This window comes from Pygoscelis adeliae, unplaced genomic scaffold (genome assembly GCF_000699105.1).
Source record: "Pygoscelis adeliae isolate BGI_AS28 unplaced genomic scaffold, ASM69910v1 Scaffold7, whole genome shotgun sequence".
Taxonomy (NCBI): domain Eukaryota; kingdom Metazoa; phylum Chordata; class Aves; order Sphenisciformes; family Spheniscidae; genus Pygoscelis; species Pygoscelis adeliae.
Window position 1 is genome coordinate 968,480 of NW_008825268.1, and position 16,191 is coordinate 984,670.

At 39.1% G+C, this 16,191-nt stretch overlaps 1 protein-coding gene across 1 annotated transcript in view; it reads left to right on the top strand.

Moving 5' to 3' along the window:
* BARD1 (BRCA1 associated RING domain 1) overlaps window positions 1-16,191 on the top strand; it is a 48,012-nt gene that overhangs the window by 3,454 nt on the left and 28,367 nt on the right. Inside the window, exons 3-4 of the mRNA XM_009329668.1 lie at window positions 3,660-3,805; window positions 10,581-11,569. Coding sequence (XP_009327943.1) covers window positions 3,660-3,805; window positions 10,581-11,569 — 1,135 coding nt within the window. The remainder of the gene's footprint in view (window positions 1-3,659; window positions 3,806-10,580; window positions 11,570-16,191) is intronic.

Below are 16,191 nucleotides of genomic sequence, written 5' to 3' on the forward strand. Positions count from 1 at the left end.
AACATGGTGCGCCGGGGCTCGGCCGCCCCGCCTCCCTCCCCGGGTCGCCGGCGCTTCGAAGGGCGCCCCCAGACCCCCTCCTTCATTGCTTTGGAGAACGGGCTGGCGCCTTAAGGAGGTGGGCACTGGTGGTGCTTTCTGGCCGGGGAGAGGAGGGGGGAGCTGCTATCCTCCATTAGGTCCAGCTCGCTGTTCTGGGGCAGGTGTCTGGCTTGCCAGAGCGAAGGCTGGGCTTTCTGAGTGCTGGTTTAGGCTTTGGGATGTTTGCCTGGTGTAAAGGGAACCCTCAGTCTGATGGGGGGTGCCCACTCGTAGTGGGGTAGGAGGTGAAACCAACTTCCAGTTCTCGTCATCTCCAACTCCTTCCTCCTCCTCCCTTCAAAACAAATGAAAAAGAGCAGCCTGGAAAGATGCTTCCTGTTTCCAAGGGGGTTTTGCTCTGCGTGAGAGGATTGGGTGCTGCTTGTCATTGCTTTGGCCTTGTGCTATGCTAATGGCTTTGCTCCTTCAGATCTGCCACTGTAACTGTTCCTATATTTATGCCCATCCGAACATGCTGGGATAGCATGAGTACCTCTACTTACAGTTTGTCAAATAATCTGAGTGTTTAAAAAAAACTGAGTTAAATTAGAAATATCCTGCTAACGAGGCAGGTCTGAGGAGGTGGTAGTCACTTGGCCTGTCTTAGGACAGCTCACTGCATCGTTGGTACACGCAGAGTCTGAAACGTTTGTGCCCTAGAACCTCATTTGGGGCAGGTGGTGGAACCTTCTGGCTGTCCTGTATGTTGCTGCTCTTCATGCATGCAAATGCAAGTACGGGGAGTTAAAAGGTCAGTCATATATCTTAAACAGTTTCTCCGCACAGCACAGATGCAAGCTGTCTATTAAAATACTATGCTTGTTATGGTGGAGAGGATAGACACTTTCCAACCTCTGCTTGTAAGCCAGTCTAGATATTCAGCTTTGCCTCTTGTTAATACTGTAGTATGTTAATAAAAGCAGAGGAAAACCCTGCCTCCTTCCCTCCCTCCCTCCCTCGTGGCTGTGTATTCACTCCCTGTCTTCAGCTGCACCTTTCTAATGGGAGCTTAAAGTGTTGAAAGCCTGAAGAGTAAAATACTAGCAAATTATTTTCTTGCATTTTAAGAAATAACTGATTATGGGACAGATGCCCTCAGCATCTCTTCCCCCCAGTATGGATGTATTAAAAGATGCACAAATGATTTATTTCTATCCAGACGTGGGTTCTTTCCCAGCTTTGGCCATTAATTGCTGTAGATGATTCTGCCATCTGAAGCAAATTTTTTGTTACTTGTTCCATTTGTACTACCTGTCCACAGAGTACTTGGTAAAAGAATCGCCAGAAGCTTGTACAAGTTAGTTATGAACATATTTATAAATATCTTATTAAATGTTTTTTTTCTCAGGTGCAGTGGTGGATTGCTGAAGGGTAGTGTAAGGGTGGCTTAATAAACATACTTGTTTAGTTGTTGGGCATCTAAGGCCTTGTGGTTTTATTTTGGATAACTCCAGTGTATTCTAGGTGATAGATTTCAAACACCTACTGTTGAAGGTTTTTTTTAAGAAAAAATTTCAAGACATCAGAAGATGATGCAGTTTGCATTGATGAGGCTGGAAAGAATAGCTAATAGGAGTCTTAAGCACTCATTAGCAGCTATTTCTTACTCCAGAAAGAGAGTTTATTTGCTATTATCCAAGTTATTGTTATACCTGATCTTTTCTCTTTTGTATGCTTGACCTTTTAGTCATCAATTTAATGTGTCCTCTGATGACCGAGTCTTGGATAGCGGCTATTTTTTTTAAATAAACCTAAGGAAATTTAGATTAATTTGTTTTCCAGCAAATTTGGTAGGGCATGGATTGAATTTACAGTATTCCGACATGAACTGATTCTGATCCATTGCTAAAGACAGATATTTATTAATATACCTGGGAAGGAGTGGGGTGAATGGATGGAGCTGGCTTCTGATATACGAAGTGAAATATGTGAAACTAATGAACTGCAATAATCAGCTCACACATAATGTAACTGTTTCTCCCTCAGCATAGGTTTTCTTATGGGCAGGGATTTTTATTAAGATCAGTTTCTACAGTTTTGTCTGAGTAACTCTACTAAGTTAGTTACAGTCATTGTCCATTAACTATAAAAACCCAACAGCTAGAAGTAATTAGGAAATGTCGTGGTATAAAAGTCATTCTGCATTTCCTTTGCACTACCTTTTACAGACGTGGGAGACCTGAGGCCAACTTTCCTAGAGAACGAGACCTGGTTGGTTCTTATCTTTGTTCCAAGTGATTTGTCAATGTCATCTAGAATATGTCAAAGCCAAGACTTGTACTTCAGTCTCCTGATCATAGCAGTGTCTCAACTGTGAGGTCCTCTGCCTGCTCAGAGCAGGCTGTTTAAAGCACAAAACACACCTAGCAGCAATTTTTACATACCAGATTTCCTGTCTTGGAATTAACTGAAGGCATGATACTTGTGTAGTGTTTGAGGGAGAGATACCAGTGCAGAGAACAGATCTGAAATTAACTCTCCTCTTAAGGAAAGTGGTGGTAGTTATAATTCCGGTATTGTTAATGGATATGCTACTAGTTTTGGGGTGTATGACTGTCAGCTTCCAAGCTGACTGTATGTTTAGAGTCTAGATGCATAGACTTTGGTCTTCCTCTCCAGGTAGCAGTGCCTTGAATTACTTGCATTCTGTTCCTCTGAATGTTTAGCATGATCTGCTCACATTTAATTTTATACCTTTGGTTAGACTTGTGCGTGCTACATGGTGGTAAGGTAATGGAGACTTTTTGAAATTAATTCAATCTTGGGTGTGTGAAATTATAACATTTAATAGGATAGATTGGAGCTGAGAAGTAACAATGGCCCTTGAACGTTGCAGTTCAGATGGCAAATCATAAGGTCCTCTCACTGGACTAATCAAATAAATAAAAAGATTTTAGGCTCATATGGGAAGAGTAGTATTACTAAGAAGCTACAAGTGTTAAATGACCTCTACTGAGTAAATCTATTTCCCCACCCACCCTGCCTTGATCATCTCCTGACATAAATGCTCTGAAAGAAAAGTGATGGAATATTCTGAACACCTGGAGATCCTCGTGGGACTTCTTGCAGAAAAGTGTTCAGACAGGTGAAGCTTCACAATATCAAGAAAATTAAGTAGGAAAAAGTGGAAATGACAGTTTACTACGGGTTGGCTTTCTGTCACTTGTTTAAAAATAGAAGGCTGCATAAGAACAGCCCTGCCTTTAGCTGAGATGTAAAAGAATGTGTAGTTTTAACTGTTCAAGCCTAATTGTTATCTGGGACAAACAGCAACAGAGCTTTAGCATACCTTGAAAATTTGGATCAGCTTGTGAGTCTGTGGGAGTCACAAGATACCACGTCTTTCATGACAGTGTCCTGACAAGGCTCTGGGCTTGGCTTGCTTAATTATGGCTCGTCACTTGCTGTGATAAATATGTCCTTTCCTACATTTGTGACTAACTCATGTGGGCTTTACAATAGTGGCTTGTTAATGCTAAAATAAGAGATTCTTGCTGATCGTTTGGCTGTGAAAAGGTTGATAGCGAGTACAGTAGATAACTTATGCTAGATAATGGATTTTTACATTTGACTTTCAGATCTTGCGTGGGTGACTGTGTTGGCACAGAATGCCCAGTGTGCCACATGCCAGCCTGGGTGCAAGATGCACAGATAAACCGGCAACTAGATAACATGATTCAGCTTTGCAGCAAACTGCGGCATCTACTGGGTGCGGACACCTCAGGTAAGAGCAAACCTGGGTCTCTGACAGCCATTGAATCCAGACGGCTCCGTTTCATTTCATGGGCTTTATAGAGAATGAGCAGTGTAGCCCTGATTAAGATTCTGAAAGGCTGTTCCGAATCATGTTTGGAAAATTTGATTTGAAGAGAACTGTCTGTATGCATTGCTCATTCTTTGAATCTGTTTTACTAAGAAATCTGCATGAGCGGGTTAGTCCATAATTCATTAGAATCTGTCTTCCAAAATTAGACGGAAGTGGGATAGATTCCCAAGTCACGAGGCAGTTAGTTGCACAAACCAGGGGCACAAGTTGTCATATCTTGTGCTCTTAGGGGAGCACAAATGTGTAATGTTCTGCAGTGTACACTTCTTTAGGGGGGCCCTGTTAAAAGATTAATGCATAGATTCTCTTGCCTCTTGTGTATTTGTGCACCAAGGCGTGCATGCTGTCCCAGTAATTTTCAGTTTAGGGTTTTTGCACATGGAAAAAATTATCTGTGTTCCTTACCTACAAGGGGAAGGAGGCAAGTCTTAACTCATTTATTTTCTGGTCTCTAACAATCAGCTAGTCTGCTACAATGGAATTTTGTCATTGCTGACTGTGCAATGAGATTGCAGAGATCGTACTCTGGGAATTCATCTCTTTACCAAATTTTAGGCTGATTGTCAAAGTAGGAAAAAATGAAGTGAAATGAGCGTAGGTGAATGTATGTCTCTTCTGCAAGCCCAGAGAGGAGCAATTTATGTAATGCCAAGTTTTAGAAAACATTCATTTAGCTGTCAGATACAGAAAAGGTAGTTTTTCCTTCATTGTTGCTTTCTAATATGTTTGTCTAAATTAAAGATTCTTTTTCTAAGTCTAATCCCATCAGCACTTTCATGTTCATTTATGGGGTAGTTCTTTATTGACATCAAAATACATTGAAGCAAGGAGGCTGGAAGCCTATGTCCAACTGTAAAGGAGTACGTTTTATATAGATATAAAATCCTACAGTGATTAAATCTTCTGGAGCATAGAAAATGCAGATGATGGCTTAAATAGGATTTTAGGGAAACATTTTAAGTGGTGAAGGCTTTTAAAAACATAGTTGGAGGAGAATCTCTGAGAGGAGCTATTTGCGATGCTATAAATAAAGCATTTAAAATACAGTATCGTAGTATTGATACTGTTCAGATGTTTTGGAGAACTCTTACAGGTGGATTAACTCTTACAAATCAGTCTGTTTCACTGTACTAGGAGTTGCATAATACATTTAATCCTATAGTTCTTCTAAAATAAGGTTTGCATGGTGTGGTTAAACCACAGGATAAAATGAGGTTCTTTTTATTGTTCCTTGTTCTAACTTAAAAGCAGCATAAAACTGAAGTTTACAAGAGTGCTTTATTTGGAGCTAAAGTTATGAACTGATGTGGGAGATTACTTTCTGTTACTTGTAGTCCTTGCCCTGTACTAAGGATTAATGGCCTTTTGGATGTTTCATACTGAGGTTAAGGGAAAAACCTCCTGAGCTGGTGATAGTTCACTGTCAGGAATCGTTTGCACACCTCTGACAACAGCCAATTATGTGTTGTACTATAGCAAACCACAGGATGCTGTAGCTTTAGAGATTTTGAGAGAAAATCCTGTAGGATGTTTTGTCACTCATCTCTGGCAAATCTGTCACCTCCCATAAATGTATGTCTTGAACTTAACGTATACAAAGTGAAATATGTTTGAGTTTGGAGAATCGGGGCCTCTCTTCTTAAGGAGTTGCTTTCCTGTTCTTATGGCACTGTAATTCTGCCATGTTCCTGTCAACAATATTTTCTTTTCTTTTTTGTTAGAAGGTCAGAAATTGTATTCTATGTTCCAGTAAAGGAAACGGACCAAAAAATCAGTCTTTCTGCGGAGGAAAGGAAGAGAAGCAATTGAAAAAGGAATCTTTCCATGTATTTGGTTTATATCCCTTTCGCGTATTTGTTTTATATGCCTTGTTTTGAGACAATTGTGGCTTGTCTCAAGGCTTCTCAAAATGACATCCTTGTTCATTTTTTAATCTATGACAGACCTAGTGAATGCAGTAAGTTGTGTGTGTTGTCTTCAAAAAAACTACAGAACTACTGTGACTGAAAAGGATAGGGTTAAGCTCACGTGTTGAATATTTCAAGTATAAAAATCCCTGTACCCTGAGGTTCCACAGTAGATATGAGAGGGATCTCACTTTGTACTCTATTGGGATAGGAATAGCTTTTTGCCAAACAGCGTGTGTGTTCTAAGAAGCAGCAGCAAGTAATTCAGGAAAGACTGCACAAAACAGCTAATACTTCCCTTTTAAACTAAAGGGAAGCACCGGAAGTGACACAGAATAGTACTGGGGCAACTGAACGGGAATTGGCAAACAACGAACCTGAAACTGGCTAGAAAGTGCAAACTATAGGTAGCAAATGCTGAGTCTCAAAATTAATTGTTAGAGATGTTATATTCTCAGTTTGTGGCAAGGTGAGGAGAGGTGTCTGACTTTTTCACCGCCTAGTGTTGTACCTTTATGAGGGTAATGGGAAGCTATCTGGCTGGAAGGCTTCATAAATGGGATGTCTGCACCTCAGAATCTTCAGCTCTAATGTTGCAGAGTCCAAGACATGTTGAGAATTTGAGTTGATGGGATGATAGGTTTTGTATGTGGGCGATTAGTAAGAACTTGTTGAATCATGGACATAGTGTATATAGTATACTGGAGATGAAGAAGGTTGATTTACGGTAATGACTTTGAAAGTAAATTTCTAAATACTTCAGATTTTTCTGTGTGATATTCTTTAAAAAGAAGAGATTGTGGTAAACTTTCACAACAACCATTTCTAGATGATTTTACCTTATTCTTTGTAACATAATCTGCTTCACTCTAACACAGTCAAACAGCAAGCCTTCCTCCCCTCTTCTCATACAGAGCTAGACCTTGCAGGTGTTGGTCAAAGCTTCCTAAGCTCGTGTTGATGCTGGTGGACAGTAGGAGAGATTAACTTTTGATTAGCCTTATAGTATCATAATTTAGTTTCACATTTACTGATGTGGAGGGAAAGATGTTGAACTCCTGTTGTAACAGATTACATTGCATTTCATATATGCTATGACATTTTTCATAATAGCTAAAGATGAGTTTTTGAATAGCTGGAATTTCTCCCTTTTTCCCCCTGTGTTGAATACTTAACTTGCAAAATAATCATTCTTCAGTGAAGGCACTAATGTTGCACAGATGGTACCAAAGCACTTCCCTTTGATTTTTAATAAGGGACTAGTTTGTCAAAGAGATTTCTCAACTTCTGTTCTGAAACCCATAATAGAGAATAATTTGAAAGGCACACAATGTGCATCATTATATTCCTTTGATGCAGATTAATGATAGCTAAACCACATTTTCTAATTGCTCCTTTTTTTCCTGCTCTAGCCTGTTATTGCACTACAGCAGAACTTGGAGATGTAGCTCTCTAGTTGCAAGGTGCTGTGTGTCTCCTAATATTTTTGTCTACTCTCAACCCTTTTAATACTTAAGGAATTCAAATGAAGAATTAAGAAATTTAAATGTCAGCATTAAGAAACTTGTGCTTATTATGTGCAAATAAGTAATTTAGAAAGAATTCAGTTAATACATTGTGTATATGAATGTTATATTTAATAGGTAATGGAGAGTAAATTTACTGCATTTATTATAGACTGATTCTAATACTGTTACTATGGATAGTCTTTACACTATTGCAGATGCTTAAAATCTAGAATTAGTAAGGCATGCTTTACTGATTTACCTTGTCTTAATGCATCTCTAAAAATTTGGTGAGGATACTTTTTATGTATTAAAGACAATTAAATCTTAATCATATATAGTAATTTTCTCATTCCTGTTGAGACGCAAGCTCTGGCTTCCAACTTGGTGACAGCAAAGTATTCCTTTGGATCAATTTTTCTATGAGCAATTTTCTCTGAAGGTAGTTTAACTGAATGCACTTAGCTACCAGATAATACCCTCTTTATATAAATTAACATTTACATATTAAACCATGGGAACTTATTTTCAGTTTCTTAGCAGTGTGTCTCTTCTCTCTCTCCCTCTCACAGCTCTGGGTCCATCAAAGGATTAGATTTTCAGGGAGGGTAGATTGGCCATTTTTCCTTATTACTTCTCCCTACCTTGTACACTTTGGAAATGGAGGAAAGGCGCAGCAGAGTCTAAGAATAACGTTTTTTGCAGATGCTACGCAGAACTGTTCAGGTAAAGTTGATGTTAGCTACAGAGTATTCAGAAGGATGGAGTTATTGAAGAATGGCTGAGAGACAACACACACCCTGGCAGAAATTGCAGTTTCTTCCCCAGTAGGCTATGGAGATGCCCTGGGTGTGCATGGCTGGCCTCTCAATGTGACAGATCTCTTTCATAGTATGTGTGGCCTTTTACTCATGTTCTGCAAGTGCCTCCCTGTTCTAAAACATGCAACATACTCTTTTACACCTAAAGTAGTTGCATGTGAGGAAAAATAATCCTGGGAAAGTATTTATGTGGTGTATTTTCAGCAGGTTATAAAAAACCCTGACTAGTAAGTCCCTGCTGAGCAACCAGTAAGGAACAGATCAGTTTAAGAACCCTTGTGGTTGATTTTTCATGAGCTTTCTCACTGCCAGAAGTGGTATATACATAGCTTCCAGTGTAAATACTTAATTGTGTTATGCTGCTTTAGATCCTACTTCTGAAGGACAGTGCCTTTGATTGAATTTGTCACTTGGACTTTAAAGTCTTACTGTGCTATACACATCAAAAGAAATTCTGGCCATCACAAAATTGTTGCACAAATTACTTTTGCAAACTGATTTTATTCTTGCTTTTTACTTGGAGATGACTAATAGTTCTAGCAAGGTAAATATTTTCGAAGGAAATCTGCTAGTTGTGTAAACAGTGAAGGCAAGTAAATAGTAACTGTTTTATATTTTGCATCTGTTTTCAATCACGCTCTATCCTTTTTAGATGTTATCGTCAGAATGAAATTGGATATGATAACTTCCTGAAGGCTAGCTAGTTATGAGATTTCAGTCTCAATTTCAGTGCTTTTTTTTCCTGTTTGCACCAAGCCCAACCCTACAGTAAAACCAAATAGCTGCATTTCTGTGCTTGATGATTATCTTTAGATACCTAAATGATTGATTAGCTAGCCTCAAGCTGTATTCTTAAAGACACTTTTGGTCTGATGCCTTACATATTCCTCTAGCCAAATCTCCTAATACCTAGCATGTTTTACTTCAAGGGGTAAGTAGGGTAATGTAAATCAGGATTGAGGAAACATTTAACCTTGAAATATTGCTTTAAAAGAAAACTGCAAATGTCTATTTTGGTGTTGAATTAGTAGCTATACGACTCTGGTTTAAGTGACATTTCAAACTTTTTTGTGGCTAAGGGATTTGGACTAGTTTGTCTGCTATCTGTGAGTTTATTACAGCTTGCTGTGAAAAACAGGCTGTAGCTACTAACACCAAAAATGGAAGAGAAGGTATGGAGAAGACAAATTATCCATAGAAAGTTAATGCACTGAAGTGAAAGTAACACGTTGTAGTGAGTGTCTGTCTTTCACTTTTAATAACTGAGACGTGATATAGTTTATTTCAAGAATGTTTAAAAACCCCACTAATCTTGGTCTTAGTTCTGTTTAAAAGTAATAATATTAATACCCTACTTGCCTCACTAGGCAAAATTAATATTGGTTTTGTGCTTGATTGCTATAAATCACCAGACTTTTGTGAATGGTAGTTTAGTCCCTGAGGCTGGAGGCAACATAAAGAATGAGTTGTACGTTTACTTTGGAGGACTTGTCCAAATAACCAAAAATAACTTAGGTTTCCAAGAAGGAATCTGTAAAATCTGTTATAGCTCTTTTGCACTGAAAGAGTTGTTGTCAAATTAAATTAGTGTCTAACTTAGAGGTCACTTTATGCTCCTTAATTTATTCTTAAGCCATTGAGGACACCATTTATAGTCCTTGCACTCAACTGTTATCTCATGCACTGGGAGTACAGGATATTCCTCCATTGTCTTGGTTGTTGATTTGTAATATGCTGTACGATGTGACTTATAAAATTGCTTCACTGCATATTTTTAAAGAAATGTTTGAGATCATCAAAATGTGTAGCTTCCTTGGAATTATTTACTACCAAGTGGTAAAGGATCAAATGACAGGACACAGTTACTTACAGATTTTCTATACATTCCTCTGCTATATCTGTGGAATCAGTCAAAACTTCTCAGGAATGTTCAACATTCTTATAAGGCTGTTATTTTCACTTGCTTGCAGTTATGCTCCCTGTTCATCTTCAGATGAACTGTAATATCTTTTCAGAAAATTGTTTCTGTGCTCTTTTGTGTATGCGCAGACTACTTTGGGTTTTCCTTGGAAATAGGTTTAACAGTGAGAGAACCAGCTTCTCTCCTCTTTAGAATCTGGTCAGAAATCTTCTATGCACACACTGCTTTGCGAACCCAGACTATTGAGGAAACTTCTCTGCCAGAGTGCTCACTTGCCTAGTGGGTGAAGCTAGTGATCCCTAGCTGCACTGGGATCCCTGAACTCCAGAGTGGCATGTGACCTTGCCAGTTGTTTTAAAGCCATTACATGTGTGTCTTCAGAAGAAATGAAGGCATTCATATGTTGTATTTAGTAACACTTCATCAGTTGTTACAATTGTTATTCTGATCTTTTTTCTTTGTGATCTTCTACTGAAGAGTACTCTGTAAATTATTTTTCCTCTTCCCTGATGCACTTAGATTCAACAGAAGATCTGTCCATACCAACGGACTCAAACTTTGGAAAAAAGAATAAGAAGGAACAGATAAAAATGTGGTTCAGCCCAAGAAGTAGGAAGATTCGATGCGTCCTGAACAAGAGTCAGCCTGAGACTAAAAGTGATGACCTTTGTCAAGACACACCTTCAATTTACGATTTCTTTTCTTCTCCTCCTCGTGAAAAGCCCTCCAAGCCGACAAAAAAGCCAACACAGAGACAGAGTAAGAAGATGAAGAAGAAACGTCTGGCAGACATTAACAAAGTGTGGAGCTTACAGAAGCCTGAGCAGAAAGGAGGAGTTGAGGAGAAGACTCCCAAGGAAAAGCGTGTGACTGTCTGCAGTCAACCGGTAGTTCTGTGCACTCCAGAACCAAGTAGCCCTGAAAAGGATTATTTAAAGGAAGCTGACTCCAGCAAAAATACAGAAAGTGTGGAAATACTGCCACGGGTAAAATCCTCAGAGAAGAAAGATAACAGTGAGGTTGTGCGCCTTGCACAAGTCAGCAAGGAAAAAAATTGCGCTACAGAGACATCACTGTCAATAGAAAATGAAACTACGCCTTTAAAACGTGGAAGGGAGCAATCCAGACTTCCAGATACTTCTCAGTCTAAAAGACCAAGAAGAACCGAGAGGAGCATTATTGGGAAGTCAGTCAGTCAGTCAGATTGCTTAGAGGAGTTACCTCAGGGTTGCCCCATCTCCCCAGTGACTGAACACAAGACCCCAGCTCAGAATTCTTCCTCTGTATCGAAACTCACTGACACCGTAATGAAGACAAGAAGCTCTGCACTCTTTCAAGCAATAAATAGTCCTTCACTTTCAAAATCTCCCTCTACCCCATCTACTTCTAAGGCTTGTAATCAAGTAGGAATACCACACAGTCCTTCTGTGTTGAAGTCCCCTGGTGGTAACACAATTGCCAGAAGAAATTACAAAGGAGAGACTTTGCTCCATGTTGCTTCCATCAAGGTAGGAACATCATCTTATAGTTCAACTTTAAACAGGGGTTTAAAAAGACAATATTGTATTAAAAATATCCTGGAAAGCAGTTACTTCAGTACATCCTATTTCTGGGGGGGAAATCTCATCTTGTGGTCTTTTTCTTCTAGGTTTATTGGGGAGTTACCAACCTTATTCTCTGATTTCATGAATGGATGATCAAAGATGGTTATACTTGAGAAACTCAATGTACTACAGTGTCAGTTATACCTATGACTTCTAGGAAGTGATAAGCATTCAAATGCTTTGGCCTTATGTGCCAGAAAGCTGTCTCTGTGATTTGTCATAAGGAGTTTAGCTAAGTATTTCAGATCTCACCGAGTGATCTTGATCAGTTTAACTTGACCTGGTAACTCAGCCAGGACAAGATCTGAATTACCTACATAAAGATAACTCTATGCAACCTTAATTGAGGTGAACTATTTTATAATCTTTGAGATCCTCCATCTAATGCAAGTGTTGGCTCAAGAGGAACAAAATGCTGCACCCTGTGATTCCCATGCTAAGCCCTATGCTCTGAGCATGCTGTCCTCACAGATAGTAGAGAAGGGAGAATTAGGAGAGAGTTGGAATGTTCTCAGTAGACTTCACTTTTATGTAGGATCAGTGTTATTCTTGGAATGACAGCTGTCACTCATTTTGCTGTTATTATCTTAGCCAGTTCCTGCTGTGGTAGAACTTCATGGCTTTGCTCTCTGCAAAGGCTAAAAAAAAATAAAAAAGCTACACAGGTAGGGTGAATTGAATGCTTATAGTCAAACTTAGCAGATGCACTAATATGGCAGCTCTCTTCTGAGAGGTCTTTTCAAAGAGTTTGTAGTCTGGCAATTTAAATGTACGTTGTGCTAAATCATAATATAGAAATACTGTGTGGCTAATAAACTGCCTATACTGGTAGAATTGATTCGCCTGTAAGCATCCTGACATTTATACAGCACTTCTATTTGTTGAGACAAAGGCTGTTCTTGATAAATAACTGTGTCCTCTTTCAAAGGCATTCTAATAAGCCACTCCTGCTGCACGAGACCTTTTTAAATGGAAGTGGCAGCTGAGCTGAGTTGAGTTCAAATATCTTACTTGATGCCATTAATATGGAATTAGGGAGGAGAAAAGGAAACATTGTCCTCACAGAACTCGAGCTTTAAAGGATCTCTCGTTACCTCTCATCATAAGTCCTGAATATTCCTTTTTATTAAAGCACTGTTTACAAATTTGCCTTCCATGATTTTCTGGGAATTTGTAAGGAATACTATTATGACTGACTGGTTCTAAAAAAAATTGATCTACCGTGTCAAATTTTCACACAGGTATTGTTTCCAGGAATACATGTGATACTTATTGTGAGATTTGGAGTGAACAGTGATATGCCAATAATGTGGTTTTTCATTGCAAAGAATTTTGAAGATAGATGAGTAAAAAAAAGTGATGTTATAGACAAAAAGAATAAACAAGTTTTGTCTATCCAAGATTAGCAGCGTGGCTGGCACTGCTTGTTGGCATTGGTACAGCCCTCTGAAAAGGGATAGGGCATTTCAGAGGGCTGAAAAGCTGACCTCCAGCTGTAGTGTAGGCAGTGGGGTGGGCAGACACATGAATACTTTTTTCAGTCCTGTGTGTGAATTCATTTTGGTGTCTTCTTTTAATGTTTATAATTGTTGAGCTAAAATGTGAAGTTGCTTCTGTTCCTCATTAGTTCTGCTGTGGTTTTAATTCATCAATTCTGTTTGCATTGAGGTGCTCATTAGTGAAGGCTTGTTTAACTAGGTAGGGCTTCAGGGTGATCTCAAAGTTACCACTCTCTTTTAAAGGTAATTAAAATAAGGCAAGGAAAGTGGTCTTTTGGTTATGGTCTTGGTTTACTTGCGTGTATCTCTGTTTCCAGCTACTAAACTTCCAATGCAACTCCAAATGCAAGAAAGTTGTTCTACTGTCTCTGAACCTCAGATCCTCATCTGTAGAGGGAGGTTATACAGATTATCTCCTTTCATTTGTGTTCTTTGTTCTTGTTCTATAGCTTAATCATGGGTACATTATGGCATTCCTAAGAAGATGCTGCATCCCCTGGTAGCCAGTAAATGTTGACACAGTTACTAGTTCATGTCAAAGTGGATTAAGACTAAGTTGCTCAAGCCAGATGATGTGAGGACTTGGTCTTTCTAGGGAACTATTGGTCATGGGTTTTGCTAACGTTTTACTTTTGTGAAGCAGTGAACAAGAAAGAGTGGTGATTAATTGCCATGAATCTGCTGGGGATGTGTGGCAATTGCAAGAAAACATTTTTTTGCATTCAAATATCTTTCATATAACCTGTATGTTTCTAGATCACTCTTGTAAGCGGTAGGAACCCTACTATGGAACTGATAAATGTGTTTTCTCAAAGAAGCTGCTCTTGAAAATACTAGGCTTTATACTGTATGTATATTCTCATTGTTTGTTTGTTTGTTTTTTCAAAATAGCCCTGTCATTTTTTTCTGTTTCTGGAAGAAGTATTTCTCTTCCAGTTTTGTTTTATAGGTGATTTTTTTCTTGTTCTTTCCACAGCCAGTACTGTTTTTCAATGTGTGTAATGGGAAAGACTTATAGCTGCCACCCTCCCCCCAAAGTGAAATAAAGTCTAATTCTCTGGGACTTCATTAATTATAAAAATAAATCTGTATTATTTTCATTAGCTGTTAGAGTCTAATACCCTGAATTTAATTAAAGCTAATTGAATTCTCCCTTTTTCTTATTTGAAAGAGATAATAAACAACATTATCAGGCATTAAAATTAAGTGTATTGTGCTGTTTCAAATGATTCTGAGGGATTGTCCCCGTTTACTACTACTACTAGTTATTAACTTACTGAAATCAAAATGGTTCTCAAGAAAGGTTCTAGTGTGGATGAACTTAATGCTGAGTTAAACTAATAAATTAAAATAAATGTGGCTCTTCCCATAGCAAACAGCCGTCATGTTTATCTTCGTCCATAGTCATTAAAGGTAAAACTTCCAATTAGTTAAAATACAAAATGTGACCTATTGCACTCATAATATTCTAAACTGGTAGGAAATTGCCCAATCAACAGCCCTTTCACATAGGAATTTTTTTACAGTAAAATAATGAGTTGTTCACAGGACTAGCTCTTTTGTGGCAATTAAAAATGCAGCACAGTACTACTTAACTAGTTAGTACGGAGTCTTAAATCTACTATGGAGAGAAAAAGCAATGGTTTCTTGGCACAGTATTTCACGTCTTGGTTGTACCTATGTTTCCTCTGCATTGACAAGGGAGATGATGGGGCAGTTCAGTGTGGAATGGCTGCCACTATGGATTCCAGGAAGAGGAATAGCAAACTGCAGTGCAACAGGATGACAGAGGACCATGGCAACAGCCACACTGTAACAAAGGAGTGGATGGGAGGTAGCTAGGAAAAGGTTTTGATTTTTATGCTTCAAGTTAAAAGCGATTAGAGAGTTGTCCCTGTTCTGAGGAAAGAAGAAATTGCGTCTATGCAGAGCATCTACTTAGTCTGAAGAAAGAGAGAAGGAGCGTTGGGACTAGTTTTAGTTACCTCCTGTTCCAGGGACCCTTTAGTTTTGATGGTTGACCAGGAGGGCCTTCATAAAGGCTTCACCCATGGCTAGCCGGCTGTGCTGGACTCTTCATATTCATTATACTTAACACTGTAATAACTATTAGATAATTCCTTCCGAGCCTGTGAGACCGTTCTTCCTTTTTATTGCTTTGTTACCAGTTAATGACACATTAGAAAGTGAAAGAAGATTTTGTGGTTTTGTGAGCATGTGATGGCCAACGTCAGAATACCTTTTAGATACTTTTTCAGGTGTCTCTGACCTAGTCAGCTGTGCAGTTGCTCACTTTTGGTACCAGGTGGGTATGTATCGTGGTTGAGTGTTGGGTCACACGTGTCCATGCGAGGAATGTCTCCCCTCCTGCCTTTCCTCTTGAGCCTTTGGGTACAAGAGGGGAGTTGTGCTGCTGCACAGCCAGACACTCCCAGCCTCCCCTGAACAAAAGGCAGTGGATGGACAGCATTATTCCTGCCAGCTGCTTCACAGTGAATGAATGCATCCGTTGGTCCAAGGTCTTTTTGTCCAGACCTCATGATTTTGTGTGGCAGGTGACTTAGCTGCGTGTATAATACCCATTTCACTGCAGAAATGGGGTCTGCTGGCAGAAACTAGCAGGATGACTCAGATAGAGGTGTAGCACCTGAGACTGCTTTGGAGTTGTAGTTTGGCATTGACTCTCTAATGTTAAAGCCACGTGGTACTGGAATGGTAAGCAGCCTCCTGATTATGGGTGGTATCCAGCAGATAGCTTAAGACAAATATGAAGCAGTGTAATGGTTTCAAATGCAGAACTTAAGAATGCGAAAATTGGCCGTGAGTCAAAGCAATTCATCTTCCCAAGTGCTGATTTGAAAGCTTAGGAACAAATTGCCATTTCTTTTTTGGTAATGCTTGGTTGTTACTTCTCTTGTTTCTGGGGTGGGTTAAACTTAACTTCTTGAATGTTTTCTTTTTGTTAAAGGTTAAGCATAGCTACTTGTATGCTTGTTAGTTAATAAATGGTCTGCTGGGTAGGGAATT